Source organism: Natrix helvetica, assembly GCF_964273705.1.
Source record: "Natrix helvetica genome assembly, chromosome: 16".
NCBI classification, from domain to species: Eukaryota; Metazoa; Chordata; class Lepidosauria; order Squamata; family Natricidae; genus Natrix; species Natrix helvetica.
The window spans coordinates 2,171,567-2,198,486 of record NC_138563.1 but is presented as its reverse complement, the minus strand read 5'-3'; the positions used below and the strand labels follow the sequence as shown (position 1 = coordinate 2,198,486).

The 26,920-nt window shown below is 48.6% G+C and overlaps 1 protein-coding gene across 1 annotated transcript in view; it reads right to left on the bottom strand.

Annotated features, from left to right (window-relative positions):
- The window catches only part of NUP210L (nucleoporin 210 like), a 28,868-nt gene extending 2,784 nt beyond the window's left edge, over positions 1 to 26,084 (bottom strand). The window contains exons 1-35 of the mRNA XM_081968071.1: positions 25,888 to 26,084; positions 24,229 to 24,365; positions 22,657 to 22,788; positions 22,307 to 22,400; positions 20,809 to 20,959; positions 20,507 to 20,639; positions 19,140 to 19,298; positions 18,769 to 18,837; positions 18,075 to 18,181; positions 17,376 to 17,516; positions 16,100 to 16,237; positions 15,830 to 15,985; positions 14,910 to 15,108; positions 13,873 to 14,018; positions 13,527 to 13,748; positions 12,567 to 12,740; positions 11,489 to 11,681; positions 11,246 to 11,334; positions 10,071 to 10,175; positions 9,866 to 9,967; positions 8,785 to 8,913; positions 7,962 to 8,089; positions 7,717 to 7,849; positions 6,903 to 6,965; positions 6,506 to 6,685; positions 5,928 to 6,008; positions 5,191 to 5,322; positions 4,565 to 4,723; positions 4,084 to 4,175; positions 3,247 to 3,421; positions 2,963 to 3,138; positions 1,979 to 2,199; positions 1,165 to 1,301; positions 901 to 1,024; positions 380 to 529 (exon numbers count right to left, since the gene is read on the bottom strand). Of these exons, the coding sequence (XP_081824197.1) occupies positions 380 to 529; positions 901 to 1,024; positions 1,165 to 1,301; positions 1,979 to 2,199; positions 2,963 to 3,138; positions 3,247 to 3,421; positions 4,084 to 4,175; positions 4,565 to 4,723; positions 5,191 to 5,322; positions 5,928 to 6,008; positions 6,506 to 6,685; positions 6,903 to 6,965; positions 7,717 to 7,849; positions 7,962 to 8,089; positions 8,785 to 8,913; positions 9,866 to 9,967; positions 10,071 to 10,175; positions 11,246 to 11,334; positions 11,489 to 11,681; positions 12,567 to 12,740; positions 13,527 to 13,748; positions 13,873 to 14,018; positions 14,910 to 15,108; positions 15,830 to 15,985; positions 16,100 to 16,237; positions 17,376 to 17,516; positions 18,075 to 18,181; positions 18,769 to 18,837; positions 19,140 to 19,298; positions 20,507 to 20,639; positions 20,809 to 20,959; positions 22,307 to 22,400; positions 22,657 to 22,788; positions 24,229 to 24,365; positions 25,888 to 26,066 (4,906 nt within the window). The 5' untranslated portion in view covers positions 26,067 to 26,084. The remainder of the gene's footprint in view (positions 1 to 379; positions 530 to 900; positions 1,025 to 1,164; positions 1,302 to 1,978; positions 2,200 to 2,962; positions 3,139 to 3,246; positions 3,422 to 4,083; positions 4,176 to 4,564; positions 4,724 to 5,190; positions 5,323 to 5,927; positions 6,009 to 6,505; positions 6,686 to 6,902; positions 6,966 to 7,716; positions 7,850 to 7,961; positions 8,090 to 8,784; positions 8,914 to 9,865; positions 9,968 to 10,070; positions 10,176 to 11,245; positions 11,335 to 11,488; positions 11,682 to 12,566; positions 12,741 to 13,526; positions 13,749 to 13,872; positions 14,019 to 14,909; positions 15,109 to 15,829; positions 15,986 to 16,099; positions 16,238 to 17,375; positions 17,517 to 18,074; positions 18,182 to 18,768; positions 18,838 to 19,139; positions 19,299 to 20,506; positions 20,640 to 20,808; positions 20,960 to 22,306; positions 22,401 to 22,656; positions 22,789 to 24,228; positions 24,366 to 25,887) is intronic.
- Between the last annotated feature and the right edge of the window lie 836 nt (positions 26,085 to 26,920).

The following is a 26,920-nucleotide window of genomic DNA, read 5'->3' as shown; positions in this document are numbered from 1 at the left end:
GCCTTCGCCCAAAGCCCCCCACCAGGAGGCCGAAGCAGACCCCAAGTGGGAATTTCTGCCCCCTACAAAAAGACCCCGAAGGGGGAGACTCTCTGCAACACCACAAGCGTTCCTTGCACGTCTCCGTCCCAGGAGCCCTGATTAAGTGCAATATAAAAAAAATGCAAATAATCTCTGCAGACCACCAAAACTTTCTCATGGATCCCCCGTTGGTGACCGCTGGTTTACAAAACACTGCGTTTAAATATTCTCTGAAAGAGATGGGAGACCCCCGTCGCCTTCAGAAGCTCCCTCCATCCCTGGCCCCTGGAGGTGAAGGCAGCCACGCCCCAACTCCCCACCTGGGAAGCCAAGGTGCCCTGGTTCCCTTCCGGCCCACCTTTCTCTGGGTAAAATGCAGGCCGGATGTGGAATATTTTGCTGGCTGGAATATCCAGGATTTTGGGGTTGAAATCCAGTTGGCAGATCAGGTGGGATTCCGGAGAAAGCAGGTGGGTGATGGCCTGAATTTGCTCAGAACTACAAGGACCTAAAACAAGACACGGGATATATTCAGGGTGTTTCTTTCTTTCTTTCTTTCTTTCTTTCTTTCTTTCTTTCTTTCTTTCTTTCTTTCTTTCTTTTTCTTTCTTTCTTTCTTTCTTTCTTTCTTTCTTTCTTTCTCTCTCTCTCTCTCTTTCCTCCCCTCCTTTCTTTTTCTTTCTTTCTCCTTCCCTCCCTCCTCTCTATTTTCTCTCTATTCCCTAACTCACTCAACTTTTTCCTTTTCCTTCCCAATATTCTTTAAAATCACAGTCGGACTGGGCTCGTTTGTCTTTTTTCCTTTTTGGGGGGGTTTTCACCCCATCTCCTCCACTAGCATATTTCATTTTGAAAGGGTGGGGGTGGGGGGTCTTCTACCTTGAAGAGTGGCCGGGCCGCTTGTGGAGATAAAGACCCGGAATTCAGAGGCGTTGGCTGCATTGGTGAGGAAGTGTTTGGGCCCCAGCTGCAGGCTGAGCCTCGACGGGCCGTGAACGAGGACCTGAGAAGGGCAGATGAGAGAAGACGGTGGAGAAGATGTCCCTTCCAACTCTGTTAATCCGTATCTGTTTCTACAAAATGAAATCTTTATTCGTGCGCATCGCAAATACACACACAAACGCGCACACACAACGCTTCTACCTCTCGGTACGTTTTGACTATCCCTGGGATTTCGTGGAAGACGGTGGCTTTTCCCGGGCGCTTGGCGAACGTCGCTCCGCTCACTACGTCCATCTCAAGCACGTCGCCGGGGCTGACCTGCCAGGTGCCAGGCTCCCCTAAAAACAGAGAGGAGAACCTTTCCTTGATGGGCAGAAGGAAGCAGAGGGTGGGGTTCCAGATGTTTTAAGTTTCGAGTGCAGCACTGCAGGCTGCTTCTGGCTGCCTGCAATTTGGCAGTTTGCATCTTGGGCCAACGTCTTGCTTAGCAACGCTGAGCAACGGAAGGAGTTTGCTGAACAACAGCAGTGGCAAGCAAGGTCGTAAAACGGGGCAGAACTCGTTTCGCCAAGGTCTCGCTTAGCGACAGAGATTACGGGCTCGATTGTGATCGTAGGTCAAGGACCGCCTCTGCAGTGTAACTGGGAGTAGGGAGGCAGAGGGTCTGTCTTTGGAGGCTGAGAAGGAGGATTCTACAAAGTGATGAGTGATATGTAGCCATAACAACGTTCTTCTTAGAAAACCAAGGTCATCTTGGTCTCTGCACCTGGCAGTGACGGATTGGACCTTGTGATGGGCTTGTGGGTGTTGGGGGAAGGGTCTTGGACTTTCAGCTGGGTGGGAAAACTTGGAAGCTGTCAGATTCAGGTTTTCCCAGATGTGCCAAATGGAGCTTTGAGGAAACTCAAGGCTCAGAGTTTTATCTCGTCGGGGGGGGGGGGGGGGGTTACTTGGAATCTTGACAGCGACACAACCCCCCACACCCAGGAGTGACCCCCGCCGCTGTCCCACTGACCTTCCTGATTAACCAGGGGTGTGCTGAAGCAGACCACGTCCCCCACAGCCAGGGGGGCGGAGAGATCGGGCCCGATGGCGTGTTCCACGGGGACAGAAATGTAATCGGCCATGCCCGGGTGCCTCTCGTCCCAAACCCCCACCAGCGTCACGCCTCGGTTCACGGCTTGAGCGGTGTAAGTGTAGTTCTGGTTGCTGGGCCGGATCAGCAAGAGGTCATCCCTAAAAGAGAAAAATGAACCAGGGGTCGCCCTCGGCTGACGGTCGCCAATAGAGCGCAACGTTTCCGTGGCGTTCCTGAAGGGAGTTTTGACCCGTTTTTCTTTTCCCAGGAGTTAAGTGAAACACGGCCGTTGCAAAGTGAGTCCCATGGTTGTTAAGTGAATCTGGATTCCCCATTGCCAGGAGGTTGCAAAAGGGGATGACAGGAAGCTGCGGCCGTCATAAATATGACCCGGTCGCCCCAACATCCAAATTTGGCTCGCGTGGCCACGGGGATAGTGCGACAGTCATAAGTGTGGGGGGAAAGTCCCAAACCACTTTTTAGAATAAATAGACTACATTAGAATACAATAGGAAAAAAGGAATAGAATGGAATGGAATAGAGGGATGAAGGAATAGAATAGAATAGGATGAAGAATAGAATAAATAAAATAAAGGAATGGATTGGGATGGGAAGGGAAGAGAATTCTTTATTGGCCAAGTGTGATTGGACACACAAGGAATTTGTCTTTGGGGCCAATCCTCTCAGTGTACATAAAAAAAATCATAAGGTACAGCACTTAATGATAGTCATAGGTTACAAATAAGCAATCAAATCATACTAGGAAACAATATTGTTGTAACGAAACCGTTGTAACGTCAGTCACTAAACCAACTGTTGCAAATCTACTCGATCAACCACCCCCTCCCAGCTGCTTTCCAGAGGTGTCCATAAAGCGGCCCCTTGAACCTGCCTCTCCCACGGGGGACGACGACAACACACCTGTTCAAGGCCAGCTGCAGCTGGTTATTCTGGGCGTGAAACCTGACCCCGGCGCTGTCGAAGAACCGAACGGTGAGAGTCAGAGCCATGCCCAAGGGAAACGCCGGCAGGGGCGTCCGGGCGGCGGTGTAGAGTTTTGGGGTGCTGCTGAACTGCAGGTAAGAGACTGGGGCCACCTGGGTAGAAAATGGGGTATTCTCAACTCCCCGGGGATGGAGGAGCTCCTGCGCGGGACGAGGCAGGCTCTTCCGTAGTCGTCCCCCGTCCCGTCCCGTCTCCCTTACCCGCACTCCCGTGATGACCGTCTGGTTGACGCCGAAGAGCTCCAGAGAAGTCACCTCCAGAACGGCCGTCCCCGTGACGGCCCCGGCCTTCAGGAGGCCGTGCCCATCCTCTTCGATGACCGAGGAATTCGGGAAGCACTGCAGGATCTGGGTGCTGACAAAGGCAGCCCCGTCCCTAAAGAAAGAAGGGAGAGAGAATGTAGGAGGACATAGCGGGAAGGGACCTTGGAGGTCTTCTAGTCCCAACCCCCTGCTTAGGCAAGGAAGACCTACACCACTTCAAAGCCCCCCGTTTTGGGTAAGGAAGGGAGGCAGCTGTGGGGGCTCCATCCCTGGAGCTTTTCAACACAAGGTTGGACAAATTGAACGGCCCACCCCTCAACGGAGGAGGAGGGATGCGACCCCCATCTCTCTCCAGTCTACAACGCAGGTCCTTTCAGCAGTTCCAGGAAGGCCCCACCCCCATTTGCGCCGCTCGGCCGAGGACCCCGAGGACACAGGGAAACCCCCAAGTGGCCTCAAGGACCCTCTACAAGGATGCAAACGGTGCAGCTGCCTGCAAGGAATTGAAATTCTTCCATTCCCCACCACCATCCGGTCAGAGCTGGAGAAGCCTCTCGGATGAGAAACGAAACGTCTTCAAAGAAAGAAAAAAAAAACAAGGAAATCCAGTTGCCTCCTGGGGAAAAAAAGCACCTTTGGGGGGGACAATTGTGACCTGGACGAGGGAGAATCTCCACAGGCAGTTTTGAAGTCAGTGTCGTCTAGGCTCCTGATTTCCGATCACCTGCGCGGAGAAATGCAGTGCTCTCCCTGCCTGAGAACCGTCCCCCGTACCTGTTGGTAAGCAACCTGAGCTGTGAATTCATGGACATCAGGATCTGCTCCGCGGGACACTCGGGAGAGAAGAGCTGAAGGTTGTCGAAGACCTGTTAAAGGGGGGCGAGAGAGAGAATGTGAGAGAGGAAGGGAGAGAGAGAGAGAGAGAGATATGAAGGGACTTTCAGCCAGGAGAAGATGGTGCCTCCAGTTTCGACATTCAAGGCTGCAGGTTTTCAACTAAAGGTTTGCTCGGGATGGTATCGGGACTCCCTGCCATAGGCAGAGGGTTGGAATAGATGACCCCCAAGGTCCCTTCCGGCCCTAGGATTCGTTGGGGAACAGCCAAGAAAGCAGAAGGCAGACCAAACTGCATCCTTGGCCTGGGGGGGTTGGAATAGATGACCTCCAAGTTCCCCCTTCCAGCCTTAGGGTCCCTTGGGAACAAGCAAGGCTGAGGAAGGAAGACCAAGAGGAAGGGATTCCCTCCATTCCTTACCAGGATCTGCACCTCGTCCAGGAGTTCGGTGACGTTTCCTTCGAACTGTCCGGATTCGGCGTCCAAAGTCCGCACCGCCACCCTGAGGCTGGTCCTGCCTGCGGCTCTGGTCTGGACCCCCATGGCAAAATTGCTCTCCGGAGGGAGGGCCAGCGAAATCTGGTGGGGAAAAGTTCGCTTGAATGGGTGGTGAGGCGGGCAGTACATTGCAGGTGGCAGTCCTTGACTTACGACCGCCCTTTCTGTTGTTCGGTGAGACGTGCCTTCAGGAGGTTTTGTTAAGTTTTGGTTAAGCGATTCGCCGCAGCGGCTGTGTTAGTCACACGGTCGCTAAGTGAATACGTCGACTTTGTCAGAAGGTCGCCAAAGGACATCGCGGGGACCCTGCGACCGTCGTAAAAGACGAGTCAGTTGCCAAGCGCCTAAAAATTTGGATCCCGTGACCACGGGGATGTTGCGACGGTCGCAAGTGTGAATTCCTCAGCTAGCTGACGTCCACTCATCTTAAAGATGCCCAGGTTGAGAGACACTGCAGGGAGGGGTTATTTTTTTTGGGGGGGGGGAGTATGTGTGTGTGTGGCTAAAATGGGGTCAGGGAGTTTGAAAGGAGGGAGGGTCTTTCCTACCTCCGAGTGCCTGGGGAGAAGGTCCAGGATGTCCCGCTTGCTGACTGCCCAGTGGAAGGTCAGGGGTGGACGAGAGTTCCCGAAGGAGAAGGGAGTCAGGGTGCTGGTCAGGCCCACAACATACACAGGCATCTGCAAAGAGGAGATTAACAGGATAACAGAGTCGGGAGGGACCTCGGAGGTCTTCTAGTCCAACCGCCCTGCTCAAGTGGCTGTCCAATCTCTTCTTAAAAATCTCCAGTGATGGAGAAGGATGAAGGAAGGAAGGAAGGAAGGAAGGAAAAAAGGGAGGGAAGGAAGGAAAAAGAATATCAGAATAACAGAGTTGGGAGGGACCTCGGAGGTCTTCTAGTCCAGCCCCCTGCTCAAGCAGGAGACTTTCTGCCTTTCTGTGTAGACCAGGTGTATATATGTAGGTAGGTAGGTAGGTAGGTAGGTAGGTATATGATATGAATGGAGAGAGTGAGGGGAGCGAGAGAGAAGACAGACATGATATGGATGGATAGATAGATAGATGATAGATAGATGATAGATAGATAGATAGATAGATAGATAGATAGAGACAGAGAGATAGATAGATGGAGATAGATAGATAGAAAAATAGATAGAGAGATAGAGAAAGATAGAATAGATAGATAAATAGATATGGATAGGTGATAGAGGGCACCTTACATTAGTGACCCACAGATTTTCGCGGACGGGGCGTGAGGCACAACAGGGTGAGTCACTAGACCCACCTGGGTGCCCGTGACGAGTCGAGTGGCCGGGGCGTGGATTCGAATCATCCGCAGCTGCACCACTTCCATCTCGACTTGATCCTGAGGAGGAAGACGGTTTGAGTACGTCCCTCTGGAGACGACATGCGGAGATCGATGCCTCCACGCGTAGGTAGCCGACTTATGACCACAGCGAGGAGGCCCCAATTTCCCTCGCTACGCAAGGCGGTTGGTGGGCCACACCCCCTTTTTTTCCCCCCAGGGGTTTCTAAAGGCCACTTCAACGGCCTTAAGTCGAGGACTACCGGCTTTTCAGGTTTGCATATCCACCCTGCCACCTCGAGGCCCATCAGACCGGTTGGGTTCTTCAACCCATCATCCCCTCCTGGCAAGGAAGACCAAGCGGAGGCCTATGTGGACGAGGACAGAGGCGTTCGCGCATGGATCCCAGAAAGGGGGGAAGGTCCCACAAGCAGGGGAAAGCGATGGGCTTGGGAGTAGGTGAACGTCGGAGATGGCCGGGAGGGGAAGAGGCCCGCAAGTGATAAAGGCATCCCAGGTGAAGGAAGCATTTGCCAGCATCCCCCCTGGAAACCTACCTGGGAGAAGACGATGACTTTTCCCGTGTCTTCACTGACGGCGCGAATCGTGCCCAGGATAAAGGCGGTGCCCACGGCCTTGGCGGTGACTTGTCCCAGCCCGTTCACCTCGGCCACGGTTCGGTTACTGATCGAAAAGTGGATCAGGGATTGAGGCTGGGGTCCCCCTTCCGACATCACCTGCGGTTGGAGGCAAAAATGATGGGGGTCAGGAAGACCGCTGCACCGTGTGTGTGTGTGTGTGTGTGTGTGTGTGTGTGTGTCTTCTTTAAACACCTCCAAAACTCAACCCCATTCTCCACTACGGTGAAGCTGACGATCTTAGGGTCACGACACACCTTTGATGAGAAGCCGCGACCGATAAACCGGCATTGTCTGCTTGGGATCCTGGACTCACCTGCAACATGTTGTGGGGGATGAGGGTCATTTTTTCGGGGAACAGCCTGAAAGGGGGGAAGATCTGGCAAAAGACACAACGGCATCAAGTTAGTCTTGGGAGAGAGAAAGGAATTAAGAATAATAATAATTAGAACGTGACAGCATCTGATTTTACCCAACGGACGGAGGGACAAGACCTCACCACGATCATTTGCGGTTCCCTCTTCAAAAACCCAAAATAATTGAGAAATCTTTCAACTTTGCAAAGCTCTTATCTGACAAAGGTTTTGATTTGCACACTTTTTTAAAAAAATTTGCAAACCTTTAAATGGTGAGTGGTTTCGATTGGCAAATCTTTTTAAGTTCGCGAATCTTTCAATTGATAAAAATTAACGGGCAACCCTTTTACATTTATAAAGATTTTCATTTGCTTTAATTTGCAAAGCTTTAAATTTGTAATGATTCTTATTTGCTTCATTTTGCAAGCCTTTAAAATTTATAAAGGTTTTCACGTGGCTTAATTTGCAAACCCTTTAAATTTATAACGATTGTCATTTTCCTTAATTTGCAAACCCTTTAAATTTAGAAAGATTTTCACGTGGCTTAATTTGCAAACCACTTTAAATTTATAATGACTGTCATTTGCAAATCTTCTAATTTGCACATCTTTTAATTTACAAAGCTTTTAACATATCCATCTCCGGGGAAGATGGCGGTTCAAAAATCGATCAATCGATCAATAGTTTGTCACTCATTTTGTAGACATTGGCAAAGTCTCATCCACGCAGTTTCTAACAGGGCTAACTTTGAAGGTTAAGCCTGCGTGTCCTTACCTCCACTTTCCGTGGCGGAGACATGAATTTGACTCCCGTTTTGTCCCAAGCTATGGCCACTAAGGTCGTCTGGCCCACTGCCACGGCTCGGAGCATGTAGACTTCGGAATAATCGCCAAGTTCCTCCATTGGCCTGCGAGAACCAGAGGCGAAAGAGAAATTGGGAGGGACCTTGGAGGTCTTCTAGTCCAACCCAATGCCCGAGCAGAGGAGGGTGACCAGGCCGAAGGTCCTGCAAGACTTACGTCAGGCTGACGATCGGAGAGGCGGCTTTCAGCTGGAGATGCATGTAGGCAAAATATTTGCTGCGGAAAGCCGAACGGTGAGAGCCCAACACTCGCACCGAGACCAGCACGGATTTGCCAATCTCAACCTGGGGGAAGAAAACCCAATATTTTCATTCTTTGCCTGAGTCCCGACCGTAAACAGAGCCCTTCTTCCCTTACGGTCATAATGAACCGGTTCGATTTTACGGCGTATTTTTTCGTGGGAGTCACTACAGTTCATTTAGTGACATTCAGAGTTACGATGGCATCGCAAAGAGTGACCGAGGACGGTGTCTTCCACCCTTACGACTGTGACACCACCACCCGCGATTGCGTGATCTACGTTCGGAGTGCTTGGCAGCGGGCTCGTATTTATGACGGTCCTTTGGCGACCTCTGATGCGCCAAGTTCAAGGGGGGAAGCCAGATTCGCTTAACAACCGTGTGGCTAATTTTAACAACGGCGGGGATTCGCTTAAGAAACGCGGCAAGGAAAAGCCGCATAAAATGGGACAAAATCCACAGAACATTTTTTTTTACTTAACGACATAAACATCTGGCTCAATTGGGGTCGTACAGTGAGGGCTGCCTGTAAATAGGTGGTGGTGGACGTAGAACATGAAGGGATCCGTCGTAGGTTGAGGACCACGTGCGAAAGGTCAGCGAAATTAAGAAGGATCTGACCCCAGTGGGGGGGGGGGGGAGGGTCACTGGCGAGACAAGCCTGGATTGGCTGTTTCTTTAGATAGAACAAATCGTGGCTTAAGCGATGATCAGGCCTGGTTATCCGACGTCCTCCTCACCTTGTCAATCAGATCCACCTCCAGTTCGTACATGTTTGATACTCGCAGGTAAGCCGTAGCCGGTCCTAAGAATGCGAGGCAGAGATCGTAGACCTCCAGGGCCAAAGAACCGGGCTGGACAGGAACTACCTGGAAAAGCCACAATAAGTTCGGACTGGGAGGGTAAAGTCAGAGCTGTCTTGAATGATCGTAGCTGTTTTAATCAAACTGTAATCCCGTGGCAACTCTAGTAGCAATGGTTCATGTAAGGAGCATCATGGTTTCTAGGATCAGCATGAATACACTGCCAACAACCACAGATAAATAAATCTTGATTTCAGGGATCAGAAGAGATTCTGCACAACATCGTCTGAACTTCCAACGTGTCCTACAGAATCTCTGAACTTCCAACGTGTCCTACAAAACAACTTCTGAGCTTCTAATGTGTCCCACAGAACATCTGAACTTCCAAACTTGTCCTACAGAACAACTGAACTTTCAGTGTGTCCTACAGAACATCTGAACTTCCAAAATGTCCTATAGAACATCTGAACTTCCAAAATGTCCTACAGAACATCTGAACTTCCAAAATGTCCTACAGAACATCTGAACTTCCAAAATGTCCTACAGAACATCTGAACTTTCAGTGTGTCCTACAGAACATCTGAACTTCCAAACATGTCCTACAGAACATCTGAACTTTCAAAATGTCCTACAGAACATCTGAACTTTCAGTGTGTCCTACAGAACATCTGAACTTTCAAAATGTCCTACAGAACATCTGAACTTCCAAACATGTCCTACAGAACATCTGAACTTCCAAACATGTCCTACAGAACATCTGAACTTCCAAACATGTCCTACAGAACATCTGAACTCTCAGTGTGTCCTACAGAACATCTGAACTTCCAAACATGTCCTACAGAACATATTTTCAACTTGTAACAACCAACTGAAGGGACAACATACTAAGCTTCCTGAGCTTCAAGATGGCTGTGAGGATTGTATGAAATTAAGGGGACAGGACAGAAGAGGAAATACCGGTCTCTCTCTCTTCCCCGCAGGAGGATCTCCAAGACCCACCCGCCACCCGGGCACTCACTTGGATGGCGCTCTCCGTTTCCAGGTAGGTGATGTTTGCCATCTCCTGTGTGCTGCTGTTGATGAGGAAGTACCCGGAGCCTTCCACCAGAGCAAACACCTCCTAGGGGGACGCAAGCACCAGAAATGTTGTAAAGGCTTCTGAAACTCAAATAAAGCATCCTTTGGACGTCCCAGAGCTTGAGTGAAGCCATCCTCAGTCCTACCTTTACATTGGGATGGTTGTACATGGTGACGTTATCGGGGACCACCGTCACATCCTCAACCAACAAGAGCTCCACAGCTGCAGAAGCGGGAGAGTTAGAGACCTCCTGAATGCACAACAAAATCAACAACGAGGGTCTAAGCAGGAGGTTCTGCCCATATTGTTCCTTCTACACCAACAAGGTTGATTCTTTGGATTTTAAATCTCCAGGACCCATCAGATCCCTCAACAGATCCTTTCCTTCAAAAGGAATACCATATTTTTCGGAGTATAAGACACACTTCTTCCCCCTGCCTCAAAACAGGGTGAAAATTTGGGTGCATCTTATACACTGAATGCTGGGCCCCACCCTTTGGCCTCTGCCTTCCAGCAATTTGCCTCCTTGCAGCAAACAGCAAACAGTCTGTTTCAGCTTCAGCACAGCCTGATTAGCACAAACAGCTGATTATCGCCTGCCAACCATCAGCTGTTTCAGGATGCAGGGATTGCCATTGCCTATTGCCGCCTTTGTGCACCCCATTTTCCATTCTGATCCCCGCTGCCTGGAACGGGCGGAAAATGGGGCGTGTGGAGGCTGAAAACGGGATGTGGAGGCAGAAAATGGGGGGCACGAAGGTGACAATAGGTTATGGCAATCCTTGCAGCCTGAAACAGCTGATCGTCGGAAGGCCTGGCAATCAGCTGCTTGTGCTAATCAGGCTGTGCTGAAACTGAAACGGGCTGTTTGCTGCAAGGAGGCAATTTGCTGGGAGGCAGAGGCAGATTTTTTTTTTCTTGTTTTCCTCCTCAAAAGCTAGAAGCGTCTTATACTTTGGAGCGTCTTATACTCTGAAAAGTACGGTACTTCTTCAGGAGGTTGTGTTAGGATGGCGACCCTCCACAGAGAAGTTATGGAAGCTAGGGTTGAAATGGACCCTTTGTTGGTGGAAAGGATTCAAACTGAGGAGCTCATGCGGAGACGGAGAACCAGCCAACCTTCTGGCGTCGCCCAACTGCCCATTATTCTCCATCTTGCCTTCTGGGATGACAAGACAACAAGCCCTGACCTTCTCCTGTGTAATGCTCTTTAGATATTTCAGAGTGGCCTATCGCGCCCTAGTTCAGTTTTCCCTTCTCAAAACTTACATGTCCCCCCCCCCCCCCCCGTCTTCTACACAACCTTCCCCTCACACTTACTTTCGGGCTGCCTCTCTCGGAATATTTCACAAAGTTGACCGCAATCAGGACTGTCCCTTTGATTTGATGGACCTCTAACAGCTGGTGTCCTGGGAAGAGCCCAATGGACAAGACAGGAGGAAGGGGGGGAGAAAAGAGATGTCAGAAGAAGAACTTCGCTATCTGGAGAAGACACAGGTCCTCTTAAGAGAAAATGGCTGAGGGACACATATTTTTACTGGAAGAGAAAATGGAGGGGCGCACCGTGGAGTCTGGTCTGTCCAGTCCCATCATCCTTGTCCACCATCTGCATGGACCTTGGGTGAGTGAAGCGAGCCAGGCTTTCGTTGGCCGAGGTCCACTCGAGGATCAGAGAAGAAAAGTTGTCAAACTTTCTCCGGTGTTGGTCAAACAAAGCTAACTCCAGAACGGTGTTCCTCAAACTGGACACGGGGACCTGAACGCATTAAAAAAAAAAAACCATTTCATCTTAGAGGCACATGGGAGAAGAGTATGAGTTGTGGAGTCCTTGGTGCGCTCTGCTTACCAAACTGATATTGTTCCCTAGTTGGGTAATGAAACGTCTGCCACAAAACCAGAGGTCTCTTTCTCCTCCATTCCACAAACCCCTCTCCCTTCCAGCACTGATATTGTTCCCTAGTTGGGTCATGAAACATCCTCCCCCCAGCAAACCCACTCCTTTCTTCCACTGACGATGTTACCTAGTTGGGTCACGAAACGTCTGCAAGAAAACCATCAAGCTCACAGAGCATCAAGGACCCCCCCACACACACACAATTCAACCCTACAAAACTACGAATGGTCTCTTTTAAAGCAACGAGTCCCACGTTACGGTGAAACCTTCGCAAAGGAAAGGAAAGGCGTCTTGAAGTGCCTTAACTCGAGGATCACAAGGAAAAGTTTCAGAGCTGATTCATCAGGATGGATAAACGATGTTTTTTTTTTTAAACCCAATTTCCACCAATTGATAAGTTGCTACAAACCAACACCAATTTTTGTTGGCGATATTTAGCCAGGCCAAAGTCCACATTTTTGACGGGTGGATCTTGCCACCCTACAAGGCACTTTGATTTTTTGGTGGGGCTAAAGAATTCAGCCAACCTCATCCCACTCAGCTTCTTCGACTGACCTCCTAGCCAAATCGCTAATGTTTCATTAAAGTTGATCTCTATAATTTTTCTCGGCCAGTAAAAACAAACTCGGAAATTGAATTCTGAAAGTTAAGCGGCTGTTCCTTCAAAGGCCCACACCGTTTCCCCCCAGACGAGAGGCCGCCTCCAAGCAACATCTGCAAAGGATGTTCACCCACACCCACACGTACCAGCTGCTTGTGGTGCTGAGGCAGGGGGCACGGGGGCGCTCCAGCGGCCAGCTTGTATACGGGCGTAACAGCCATGCTGGCTGGGTGGGCACAGATGAAGTTGACTTGCACCATCTCCACGGCGGGGCTGGGATTGAGCACTCCGGGATGGTTGCCCACTTGGAAGGTGAAGACCTTTAGGGAGCAAGAAAAGGTAGGGGGGGGTGTCAATGGCCTGAGCTTTGCCACTAGTTGAGGGGGGAGTAGCCAGACTGAGATGGCAGCTGGGCTGCAGGGCAGAGAGCTACACGCAACTGAAAGGAGAAGAAATCAGAATTAAGCACAATAACACAGTCTAGGTTGGTGTCCCTCAGCCCAGGAAACGCGAAGGTGGAAAATAGAATAACAGAGTCGGAAGGGAGCTTGGAGGTCCTCTAGCCCAACCCCTTACTCAAGCAGGAGTAAACCCTATACTGTTTCAAACAGTCTCTTCTTAAAAACCTCCCGTTCTGGAGCATTCACATCTTCTGGTGGCAAGCCGTTCCACTGGTTAATGGTTTTATTTATTTATTTTAAATCTATTTTATTAAACAGGTTTTTTTTTAAAAAAATCCCCCCCCCCCTTCTTTGGGGCAGCCCCTCAAAAGCTGCTATCATGTCTCCCCTAGTCCTTCTTTTCTGTAGACTGGCCGTAACCAATTCCTGCAACCGTTCTTCGTGTGTTCAACTCCCAGAATTCCCCAACCGTCCATGGTGATCCGTCAAGCAAGACTGACGCGAGCCCGAGAGCCAGGATTTGAATTAGGACTTCTGGGAACTGGGGTTCAAACTTTCCGGCTGTGGAATTCTGGGAGTTGAAGTCTGCCTACCTTAAAGCCTGCCAGCTTTGAGAATTCTGGGAGTTGAAGTCCACCCCCCTCTGCCATTGATTTAGGATCTCGGCTATGAAGTTCGTCTTCAGGAAGACCCCCTCCTTTTTACCTGCTCCCCCAATTCCAGGCAGGTGACTCGGTAAATGTACTGGTTCTGCTTCCTCCGAGCTGGCAGCCGGACCTCCGCCACCTGGAATTTCTTCTCATCGTCCACTTTCAGCTCCAGGAAGAAACGGGATGGCTCTAAAACCCAGGGCCCAGGCCCTCCCTCAAAGACCATCTCCTTCATGGAATGCCAGGTCACCAAGGCCAACTGCAGCGGGTTGACGGCCTGGAGAAAAAAGGGGAAAGAAATTGCAGGAAGACGTTTGGGAGGGGTGGACGCACGCGCACACACACACACGAGCTTCCCACCGTGAACCCAGGCCAGGCCGAGACCACCTCCTCCTCCTCACCTTGAGGGGCTCGTAAGCGGCGAAGGTGGCGCTGGTTTCGAAGTACTCCTCAAAGACGGTGACGCTGGCCGTGACGAGCGTGTGCCCCAGGGACTTCGCCGTCAGCTGGATGGTGGAGCAGAAGGTGGCGCCCACTTTCTGCTTCCCTGCAAAGGCAGATCGGGGCTGTTTTGGGTTCCGGTTTTAGATGGGGGAGACTACAAGGACCATAATCCAACCCCTTCCCAATCTCCTGTAGCTATCGATCCCCCCCCAGCTCCAGGCTAGGAAGTGGGAGGCCGTGAGTTGTAGTCCCGCTTTGGGCATGAAAGCCAGCTGGGGGACTTTGGGACAATCACCAGGAGACTGTGAATTCTAGTTCCTCCTTAGGAATGAAAGCCAGCTGGGTGGCTGTGGGACAATCACCAGGAGACTGTGAATTCTAGTTCCTCCTTAGGAATGAAAGCCAGCTGGGTGGCTGTGGGACAATCACCAGGAGACTGTGAATTCTAGTTCCTCCTTAGGAATGAAAGCCAGCTGGGTGGCTGTGGGACAATCACCAGGAGACTGTGAATTCTAGTTCCTCCTTAGGAATGAAAGCCAGCTGGGTGGCTGTGGGACAATCACCAGGAGACTGTGAATTCTAGTTCCTCCTTAGGAATGAAAGCCAGCTGGGTGGCTGTGGGACAATCACCAGGAGACTGTGAATTCTAGTTCCTCCTTAGGCATGAAAGCTATCTGGGTGACTTTGGGCCATTCCCTCCCTCTCAGCCCAACACCCCCCCTCACAGGGTTGTTGTTCTAATAGGGGAAAAAACCAGGAAGGAATCATTAGACAAGTTCGCCAGCTTGAATTATGTGTAAAATAATAATAATAGAAGGCAGGATCAAAGTAAACATATAAACAGCTCTGTTGTTACGTTTTCTCAGCAAACCTTTGCACGAAATCCTGCACAACATTTCGTGGAAGACTCTCAAGGGGTCTTAATTTCTTGCCCGTAAAGGCGCTCGCAAACCAGGAAAGCTGGTCTAATGTAAGTCTGGGGCGAGTCTTTTACCTTCTTCGCTCAAGGCGAACACCCCTTGCTTGTCCATCGTGACGTCCAAGGCCAGGAGCGAGCAGTCGGTGAAAGCGGTGGCCGTCCCGGTCTTTTTCTCAAGGTGGTACATGGCGAGCTGCACCTCCAAGTTCTGGCCGATTTCGGCATCGGCGTGGAAGGGCAGGAGCTCCATCTTGGACAGCTTCAGCACAGACACCTGGGAGGGGGGGGGGGCAGGGGCTGAAAACACCTGGAAGGCCTCTCATCCTCCCACAGGGGTCTTCTATACAGCTAGTCCTCTCTTTGGCCTGCCACACTTTCTATTATTCTACTCTGCATTTTCTATGGTGGGAAAATGGGAGAGGGGATTGTATGGAGTTAGATGATATGTAGCCATAACAACGTTCTTTCTAGAAAGCCAAGGTCATCCTTTGTCTCTGAACCTCTGCACCTGACCGGAACTGGATGGGTGGAAACTGCCAGCTTGGCAGTGGGAGATTGGACCATGGGATGGACTTGTGGGTGTGGGGGAAAAGATCTTGAACTTTCAACTGGGTGGGGGAAACCGGGAAGATTTCAGATTCGGGTTTCCCCAGATGTGCCAACATGGCTCTCTTCATCAATTGGGACTTTGTGCAATACTTTGCCTTGGACTCTGATTTACTTTTGGATGCTATTTGGAACCCTGACCTTCGCCTTGGCAATGAATTTTGGTAGTCCTCAATTTACGACCGGAATTGAGCCCAGAATTATGGTCGTAAAGCCAGACACTCGTGTGACTGGACGGTAGTTTTCTGGCCTTTTTTCACAGCGGTCATTAAACGGACACCGCGGCTGTGAAGCCAGTGACGTGGTTATTAAGCAAGGTCATTAATTGGGCAGAAGTGACTTACGAGGGTTTGCTTAGAGACGGTTCAAAGTTACAAAAACTGACTTGCCTGGATCTCTCCGAAATGGAAAGGATTCTGCACGTCTCTGGCCTGCACCGCGCTTTGCCCCTCGGTGAGTCCCGCGGCCACGACGCCTTTGACGGTGACGGTGGCCACCGACTGGTTGGAGGAGGTCCAGGTGAAGTTGCCGCTGCCCCCCTCCACCTGCAGAAAGGCGGGTCAGGCTTCAGAGGAATCACGAGACACACACACACACACAAACACACAGACACCAGGACGCCCCCTCCCCTCTAAATGGAGTCAAATGCCGCAGCTGACCTGGACTTTATAGCGGTACAAGAGATCCAGAGAATGGTAAGGGAAGGCTAAGAAGGAAGGGGTCAGCGTGATGGGGAGGTAGATCTTCATTTCTTGCTCGTGGCTGATGGGCGAGACGAAGTAATCTTCCAAGCCGCTCTGCAGGCAGAATTTGTAAAAGATGGGGTGATTTTTTTAAGAGCAGCTCTCTCTCTCCTTCTTTCCTTCCTTCCTTCCTTCCTTCCTCCATCCCTTCCTGAGCAGGAGGTTGGACTAGAAGAGCTCCAAAGTTCCTTTGAACTTTTGTTATCCTTCCTTCCTTCTTCCCTCCCTTCCTTCCTTCCTTCCTTCCTTCCTTCCTTCTTCCCTTCCTTCTTTCCTTCCTTCCTTCCTTCCTTCCTGCCTGCCTGCCTGCCTGCCTTCCTTCCTTCCTCCATCCCTTCCTGAGCAGGAGGTTGGACCAGAAGACCTCCAAAGTTCCTTCTAACTCTTGTTATCCTTCCTCTCTTCTTTTTTTCTCCTTCCCTTCTCCTCCACAAACCCCATTGCCTTCTGGCACTGAGGCTGTTAGCTATTTGGGTCATGAAACGTCTGCAAGAAAACCACCAAGCTCAGAAGGCACCCAGGACCCCCACAAAATAATCTATGAATTATTTCAAAATCCTTTGAAAGGCCCCGAGTTCTTTTCTTGTTTATTTGGTTACGTATTTTAACAAGCTGTGCTAAATAGGAACCGGGCATGGCTAGTCTAATGAAAAGAAGGACTAAGGGAGACATGATAGCAGTGTTCCGATATCTCAGGGGCTGCCACGAAGAAGAGGGAATCAAGCTATTCTCCAAGGCACCTGAGGGTAGAACCAGAAGCAATGGGTGGAAACTAATCAAGGAGAGAAGCAACTTAGAACTGAGGAGAAACTTCCTGACAGTTGGAACAATTAACCAGTGGAACAGAAGTTGCCTCCAGAAGTTGTGAATGCCCCAACACTGGAAGTCTTTAAGATGTTGGATAGCCATTTGTCTGAAACGGTATAGGGTTTCCTGCCTAGGCAGGGGGGTGGACTAGAAGGCCTCCAAGGTCCCTTCCCACTCTGTTATTCTAAATTCACCAGGTTTGACCCCGTTCCAACCCCCCCCCCCATGCCCTGTTGTTATTATTATTATTTTTTAAATCCCACGTCCACTTGGGAGATCAAATGTACCGAGTTGGCCCTCTTTAAAGTTATTTGAAGGATTACTTCAAACTGAAGAAACCAGGCGGGGGGAAATCCCTCACCTGGGAAGAGCCTTTGGTTCCTACCTGGAGAAGAACAGAGAGCAACATGGCTTTAATCACCGTCACGCCTTCCTTCAGGACCCCAACGATGTGATAGGAGCCATTTGTGGAAGATGTGAACTCCTCAAAATATTCTTGGGGAAACTGGTGGGTTATTCGGAGGTTCTAGAAAGGCAATAATAGTAGTAGTAGTAGTAGTAGTAGTAGTAGTAGTAGTAGTAGTAATAATAATAATAATAATAATAATAATAATAATAATAATAATAATGTCGTCAGTGCATAAGAGTTCAAGAGTAGCATGGAAGACATGGTAACAAGGTCAGCCAATGAATAGGCACAGCAACTAAGTGAGTTTGGAAACTGGAACAGTATTTGCTGTGTGAGGAACAAGGAGTCAGCAAGGAGCCTGGGCGTGGCTTAGCTCTGCAGCTCTGAGTCTGTGTTGAGCTCTAAACTAGTCTGCTGCTCTGAACTGTTCTCTCCTCTGCCTGTTTGTTTGTTTGTATTAACTACCACGTTGGAAAACCTGCTTTTGCTTTGTATATTTACTTCCTGTGTTATACTATATGTTAATGAATCCTGCTGAATTTGTTTAATGACCATGGCATTCACTTAGCGACTTCTGCACCAGGGTCATAAAACTGGGATGTTCATGAGTGAGGGGACGATGGGTTGTAACTTGAGGTCTACCTGTAGACAGGTTTTCTCCCGGAACCTACTCACATCAGAGGGGTAGACCTTGGTGCTGGATTTGTCGAAAACTTCGACTGTGATGGTGTATGCCCGCCTCACTTCTAAGACCCATCGGTTCCCCGGCTGGACCGTGAAGCCTGCAACGATGGAATGAGGAGAGGCTGAAGACGACTCCTTTCTATCCGGAAGTCTTCGTTCAGGGCAGAGAACGGACAGCTGATTAAGTGCCTTCTGGACCAGGGTTTCTCATTTTAAGATGGGTGGGCGTCAATTCCCAGAATTAGCAGAATTAGCATGCTGCTGGGGGATTCTGGGAGTTGAAGTCCATCCCTCTTAAAGCAGGATGGCTGGGGGATTCTGGGAGTTGAAGTCCATCCCTCTTAAAGCAGGTTGGCTGGGGGATTCTGGGAGTTGAAGTCCATCCCTCTTAAAGCAGGATGGCTGGGGGATTCTGGGAGTTGAAGTCCATCCCTCTTAAAGCAGGTTGGCTGGGGGATTCTGGGAGTTGAAGTCCATCCCTCTTAAAGCAGGATGGCTGAGATTCTGGGAGTTGAAGTCCATCCCTCTTAAAGCAGGATGGCTGGGGGATTCTGGGAGTTGAAGTCCATCCCTCTTAAAGCAGGATGGCTGGGGGATTTTGGGAGTTGAAGTCCATCCCTCTTAAAATGACCAAGGTTGAGAAACACGGTTCTAGATGGAGCAGCTGGAGGCTGAGTGTTCTTACCCAGAAATCCTGGTTCTACCACGTATATGGTGCAGTTCGGAAGGCCTAGCGATCCTCGCATGTGGATGTCTGAATGCGCACGTAAGGAATTCAACTTTCTTTTTCTTTTTTTGCAACCGAAAGGGAGATTCACGGCTGAGCCAAGCATCTCCAAATCCCCCTGGAAGGGTAGGCTCAACGCAAAGGAAAGAGGATTTGGATGAAGGGGTTTACTCACTGCCATTTGCCCATCTCCACACTAAGTAAGTAAGTAGGGAGTAAGATAGATAGATAGATAGATAGATAGATAGATAGATAGATAGATAGATAGATAAGGGAGGGAGGGCCAGAGGTCATGAGAATTACCTCCAGCAACCACTAACAAAAGATACTCTTATGGACAAAGGCCAGATTCACCTGGCCCAGCTGGAGGGCGGTGACTGTGGCTGTACCTGTGTCCAGTTGGGCCACCGGGAGAAAAAGAAACCCGTTTGGTGCCTTCACTTCATCCTGCAATTCCAGCTCGTAGTGCTCCAGAGGCAGTTCGACCTCTGCAGGGGGAAAAAGGGGGGTTGGAGAACATTCTAGCAACATTGGCAGAGGAGCTGTTTCCCTCCCAAGCCAGTTGTGTTAGAAATCTGACCCAGTCCCAGCTTCAAAACCAGCTGCTTCGTTCGGGTGGGATCTCCAAGAGATGTTCTCTTAGGGCCATTGTTCTTCACTTCAGTTGCTTTCAGGTTTGTGGACTTCAACTCCCAGAATTCCTCAGTGAGGGACGGTGGCTGGGGAATTCTGGGAGTCGAAGTCGACAGACCTTAAAGTTGGAAATCGTCGCTCTATCAAACACTCCTGCTCAACGTATTCCCCTCAAACAGCGCTCTGGTTCCCAGGATGGGTTTTAACCACGGCTTAACAGACAAACCACGCTTGGCTAGAAGCTGCCTTAAGCTGGGGGAGTGAAGACCAACCGCTCTTTTTCTTAAAATAGTATTTATCGAGTTTTCTAACATTTAAAAGACAAAACGCAAATTTACACTTACAACAGCTTTTCTATATCGGTATCCATCTCTTCCGTAACAATCTTACTTACAAAAAAACCCACCTCTGTATCATTATCCTAAGTTATGTGCTTATTTAAACACACTCTATGTATTTACCGTGTGTACCTTAAGTTTTACGCTTACTCTCAAGCCAGGAATACCATCTATTCCAAATTTGATAGGACTCGGTTTTTCCCCCTCTCCTTCATTTCCATAGACAGCCTATCCATTCCTGCACATTCATAGATTTTCCTTCTTATAATCGGGTCGGGGGGGGGGGATACCTGTTTAGTTTCCAATCCTGTGCTAAAACGATTCTGTTTGCGGTTAATATGTGTAGTATTATGTATTGTTATTGTTTTCTCCATTTTCAAAGGTTCCCAGGAGGAACAATTCTGGTTTCAACTCTATCCTCTGCTCAGTTATCTCTCCGAATCACTTTCTTATCTTTAGATATTTTCTAAACTTGGGGCAGGTCCACCACATGTGGTAGAATGTTCCCTGCTTATAAGCATAAGTAGGGAAGACCACCAGCTTTTGAGCATCTCCTCCAAATCCCCAGGAAAGCAGTCCACGGATTCCAGGTGTCCCCTCACTCGCCCTGAACAAGCTTTGTGGTTCACCAAACACGCCAGCAACAGAACGGGGTGGGGTGGGGGTGTTGACCCCTATCTGCTTTGCAACTTTGGAAGGGAATGGGGGAGGTCGCAGCGGCCTACCTGTGATCTTTCCCTGAACTATTTTGCCAACTCTGTATTTGATATAAGCTCCCACTAGCAGGAAGACATCGTAGGAAGGCATAAGGAAAATATTCTCCAAAACCAAGAGGCGCACCAACGCCGCGGCAACTTTCTGGGCGGGGGGGGTGGGGGAGGGAGAGGAACAAAGCAGAGACTTTCGGTTCGGGGAAATGGGCAGAGCTGTCAAGGGCAGCCTCGGTTTAACCGAGGGGGTCGGTCCCTGGCTGGCCCTGCCTTGCCATTGACACCCCCCCCCCGGGGCCCTCATCTGCCTTACCCACCTTGTAAACAGGCTCCTGGATTCGGACCTTGATGACGGCCGCCCCGGTTTTTATTCCCGAGACCAAAATCCTGTCACCCTGTTTCTCCTCCTTTTCCATCTGGACGATGTAGTCGGGTGGGGAGTATTCCGCCTCCGAGTATTTTAAAATCCTGGAGAAGAAGAAGAAAAAAAGAACAACCCCAAGTTTCAGGGAAGACAAAAGGCACAGCTCCTGCAATCAACTTGACATATGTCTGTCCATCCATCTTTCTCTCTCTTTATCTACCTTAATATCCATCCATCTGCTCTACCTATCTACCTACATTATCTATCTATCTATCTATCATCTATCTATCTCTATCTATCTCTATCTATCTATCTATCTATCTATCTATCTATGTTATCATCTATCTCTATCTATCTATCTATCTATCTATCTATCTATCTATCATCCATCTATCTATCATCTATCTTATCATCTATCTGTCTATCTATCTATCTTATCATCTATCTATCTATCTTATCATCTATTTATCTCTATCTTTATCTATCTATGTATCATCTATCTATCTTATCATCTATCTGTCTATCTATCTATCTATCTATCTATCTATCTATCTATCTATCTATCTACCTACCTACCTACCTACCTATCATCATCTATCTATCTATCTATCTATCTATCTATCTTATCATCTATCTATCTATCTATCTATCTATCTTATCATCTATCTATCTTATCATCTATCTATCTTATCATCTATCTATCTCTATCTTTATCTATCTATCTATCATCTATCTATCATCTATCTTATCATCTATCTGTCTATCTATCTATCTATCTATCTATCTATCTATCTATCTACCTACCTACCTACCTATCATCTATCTATCTATCTATCTATCTATCTATCTATCTATCTATCTATCTTATCATCTATCTATCTTATCATCTATCTATCTATCTTATCATCTATCTATCTATCTATCTTATCATCTATCTATCTCTATCTTTCTCTATCTGTCTATCTATCTATCATCTATCTATCTATCATCTATCTATCTATCTATCTATCTATCTATCTATCATCTATCTATCTATCATCTCTATCTATCATCTATCTATCTATCATCTATCTATCATCTCTACCTACCTACGTAGTCTGTCTATCTACCCATCTACCTATCCACTTACCTACCTGCCTACCTATCCATCCATCCATCTACCTCCAACATGTTTGCTCACAAACGGGACTCCAATTTATCCTGGTTTAACAGGCATTTTGTTCCCAGGATCATAGGCATCTCATAACAAAAGGTGTGTCTCTTTTTTTAATTAATATTTTTTCTATAGTATAGTCTTTATTGTCACTGTACAAGATAAATACAATGAAATTGGTTTTTTTTTTTAACTATCTATCACTAAGACTTTTTAAACTCGTCTCTGCTTTTGGGGTCCTCCCCATTACCGAGGATCACAGAATCGTTTTCCCCTCAAGCTCAGGATCTCGCCTGACCTTATTTTCTTGGAGAGCTCCAGGTTTTCCATCTCGTCGTCCTTGGCGACGCTCCACTCAAACTCCAGGCCTTCCAAGCTGCTGAAGGTGTTCCCTGTAGAGAGAGAAAGACGAGGAAAGACTTGTGGCCATCATAGATGGGATGACCGTCCGGTATTCTGAGTTCCAAGCGTCTGAATTTTAAAGGAAAACTCCTGCATTCCGCCCCAAAGGTGGAGTAGATTCCCCCCCCCACGGTACCCAAGACACCACAATGAAGGTAGCAGGCAGGTAAAATGGTCTTCCAGAGAGACCTAAAAGCCAAGAGAGAGAAAAAGACACGACTGAAAAGGCACATTTCTCTGAAGCACCTTCAGTATCTAAAGCTCGGACGCTCAGCTCCAAGGGAGAATCTTCCACGTAGATCTCCCGAGTCCGGGAGACGATTTCAACCTGCTCGATCAGATCCACGATGATGTCGCAACGGAGCAAGTGGCCGGTCACTGGGAAAAAAACAACCACAACGTTTCTGCCAGCCAGCAAAAAACAGGGTGAAGTCCACCTGACAAACCATGCCTTCACCGTCTCAAATCTGATCTTGGAACGTTTAATCTTTGATTTAGAGAATCTGAGAGAAAGCAGATTGGTGTTGTGGCCCGGCAGAGGCCAGCAAAGCTGAAGACAGATTCAGACAGTGAGGAGGTTGGGGAGAAAGATGGGCCAGTCCTGGAGTCTGGGGAAGGCTCGGATGAGGGCTCTGTGTCGGAGGCAGAGAGGGGTCCAGGGCCCTCCAACAGTTATCAGCTGCCTTCAGAGTCAGACATCAGTGAGGCAGAGGAACAGCTGGAGCCTGTTCCCAGTATGCGCATGCGCAGAGTTGCCAGACGAAGGGAACAGCTGAAGAACAGGAGTCGACTTGGGAGCAAGGCCGCAGGTGGACGATGAATGGCCCCTCCCAGAGGGAATAAAAGAGGAGCGACAGGGGAGTGGACTTTGCAGGAGACCCTGAGTTCAATTCATTAGGGTGAAGATCTGCTCCTGACTTCTTGCCAAGTATTGTCTGTTACAGTGTGGCAGAGCTGAAGAAGCTTCCATTGTGAGAAGTGAAATGTCTTCAAAGAAAAAACCCCACTATGTCCAGTTACCTCTTGAAAAAAAAGCACCTTTGGGACTAAGGAGAGATTAGACAGTCAATGGTCTGGAATGGTATAGGGGTCTCCTGCTTGAGCAGGCGGCTGGACTAGAAGATCTCCAAGGCCCCTTTCTATTCTGATTCAATTTCCATTTTTCCTGCCTCTGAATTGCTAAAGATCCCAACTAGACAGCTGGCTGGGAAAGGTCTTTTTTCAGAAGAAATGAAAACACACACACACACATACACACATCTCTCTGATCTTGGAAAAAACAGAGCGGAAGCTAAACGTCGCTGACATGAGCGTCTGTCAGTTGCTTTGAGCGCTCAGCAGAGGTCGCTGGACACAACGGCAAACCTATCCCATCAGCCACAGTCCGGCTGTTGGCCAAAGATCTGGCAATTGGCCACCTCTCTGAGATAGGGCTGGTGTGAAGCAGCAATTCCGTTGGGGATATTTTAATTTTATTTTTTTAAAGAAACTTTCTTTTAATGTTGCAGAGTCTGCGATGAGGATCTCGAAATTCCACCCCAAAACTTTAAAGGACCAAAAAGCCTCATGAGAGCCGTACACCCAGTCCTCGATTTGCAACAGGTCTTTTAGGGACCGTTCCGAGTTACAACTTGGGGCCGTTTTTCCATGCTTAACAACCGTTGCAGCATCCCCGTGGTCACGGGATTTGTTAGTTTTTAACGATTTAAATGTGGTTTTATATTCTGTAAGCCACCTTGAGTCGCACAGGCGGAAATATAAATAGAATAATAATAAATAATGATAATAATCCCCCTTCAGCTTCCTGTCTTCACCTACCTATCTCCTCTGCTATGATCACACTGGCTAGCTTTGTGGCCTGCAGAGATCGGGCGGTGAGCAACGCCTTCTGCGAGCAGGCGGTCCCGTTCTCGTATATCGGATCAATGGTGACCATGTCATGGCGGGTAGAAGACCTATAGGGCAGAGCAGGCGATGTTCAGAATTCCTTCTTTCCATACCAGCTTCACTACAACCAGTAACCCCTTATCCTCCCCCTGCATCCCTTAGACTGGAGGCAGCAGCACTTGAGACTGGGAGATGGTTCCCATCATCATTCTCAGGTAACGGTAAAGGTTCCCCTCACACATATGTGCCAGTCGTTCCCGACTCTAGGGGGCGGTGCTCATCTCCATTTCAGAGCCGAAGAGCCAGCGTTGTCCGAAGACGTCTCCGTGGTCATGTGGCCGGCATGACTCAACACCGAAGGCGCACGGAACGCTGTTCCCTTCCCACCAAAGGTGGTTCCTATTTTTCTACTTGCATTTTTACGTGCTTTCGAACTGCTAGGTTGGCAGAAGCTGGGACAAGGAACGGGAGCTCACTCCGTTATGCGGCGCTGGGGATTTGAACCGCCCACCTGCCGACCTTTCTGATCGACAAGTTCAGCCTCTTAGCCACTGAGCCACCGTGTCCCTATACTGTTCTTCAAACAGTTTTTTAAGGAATGAAGACGGATTCAGATAATGTTCCCTGGCCAAATTCCACTTAGTAATTAACCCACCAACCTCAACTAATTGTAACGTGATCAGGTTTGCTAAATTTTGACAATACAAGTTCTGTTTCCAATCGTGGATGAATTAACAATAGCAGTACAGAGGGGGGGCTGATTTATTCATAACAATGTTTCTTTAATCCTGGATGCATTAGCAATAGCTGTGGATTTCCCCCCAATTCTGGATGGAAACATTTTTCCAATTCTGGACGCATTTGCCATAGCAGTCATTTCCCCCCCCCCCCTGCCAATTCTGGATGAATTATTAATACTTTTTCAATCTTGGATTAATAGTTTTTCCCCCCCAATTCTGAATGAATTAACAATAGTAGATTCCCCTCCCCCCAAATTCTGGATGAGGTATTAATATTTTTTTTGTCTTGGGTATTTTTCCAATTCTGGATGAAGTATTAGTATTTTTTCAATCTTGGAGTAATAGTTTCCCCCAGCCCCAATTCTGAATAAATTAACAATAGTGTTTTTTTTTTCCAGTTCTGGATGAATTATTACTTTTTCAATTTTGGATAAAGTCCCCTCCCCCCCCAATTCTGAATGAATTCACAATAGTAGATTTTTTTAAAAAATTCTGGATGAATTATTACTTTTTTCAATCTTGGATTAAATCCCTCCCCCAAATTCTGAATGAATTAAGATTTTTTTCAATTCTGGATGAATTCTTAATACTTTTTAAACCTTGGATATTTTTCCAGTTCTGAATACACTAAAAATAGCAGATCTTTTTCTTTCAATTCTGAATTATTTCCCCCAGTTTTTGATTAATTAGCAATAGATATTTTTTTTATTATTATTGTTTCAAATTCTGGCTGTATTATAGCAATAGCATCGCTGCCCTCCTACTTCCGGGTCTTCGCCACGCCCCGTTTCGTGACGTCACACACTCCACCCGTTTTTCCCCTCCTTCCCGCGAGGCCCCGCCCCCTCACCAAGAATAACAACCACCCTCAGCGCCCAGCACGAAGGGCACCCGTTTATCCCGGCTGAAAGGCAACAACACTTTCGGCACATTCAGCTTATAGGCTCCCGCTGGCCCCGTCAGAAGCGCCACGGCGAGGAGGAAAAGCGGAGGCGGCGGAGCCCGACCCGGCCGGGAAACCGCCCACATCTTCGAAAGGAGCCCGGCCGCGGCTTCCAAAATGGCGGCCTCAAAGCGTTGGTCCTCCCCTTGCGCGCATGCGCCGCCTCGCCGCGTTCCAGCCTCGCGCTTTCATGTCCTCCCGTCTGCGCTTGCGCGCTCTCGCCGCGTGCTGTTCTAAAGCGTGGGAAGAGACGCTTCCTCGCGTTTGCGCCTGCGCGGACTTTTTTTTTTTGCATTTATATTGTTTGTGACGTATTATTTATTTACACGGAGTTTGAATTATTCAATTATTGGATTTCTCCACAAAAGAGCGAGGAGAAACGCTTGGCTGAATGTGAGCGGCCATTTCTGAGGTGCAATACTGCAGGCGGCCAAGAGAGGGTGGCTAAGGACACCCTAACTCCGGCTTTTGCTGCCATCTAGTGGCGGTGCCAAGACTTGCAATGCAAACAAAAAAAGGTTCAATGTAATATGTGGCCATTCTAGAAATTTTGCTGTGCGAAGTCATGGAGAGCTAACCCTAAGTGGAATTTTCACTCCATTACACGGCGCTGTGAGTTCGATCCTAGGTAGAGGCAGATATTTCTCTCTCTCCCTGGGCACAATGAGAATATATCTGCTGAATATAACTCCGCACTGGTGACAGGAAAGTCGTCCGGCCAGAAAACACAGTTAGCTCCATTCAGTTGCCAACCCGCAAGGGATTATGGGGTTGTTAAATGAAGATGATGATTGCAGCTCATGTGATTAAAAAAAAATTCAGACGCTTGGTGACTGACTCGTATTTATGACCGTTGCTGCCTCCCGAGGTCAGGTCATCCCCTTTTGCGATCTCGACAACAGGGAAAGCCGGTTTTGCTTCGCTGCCCTCTTACTATTTT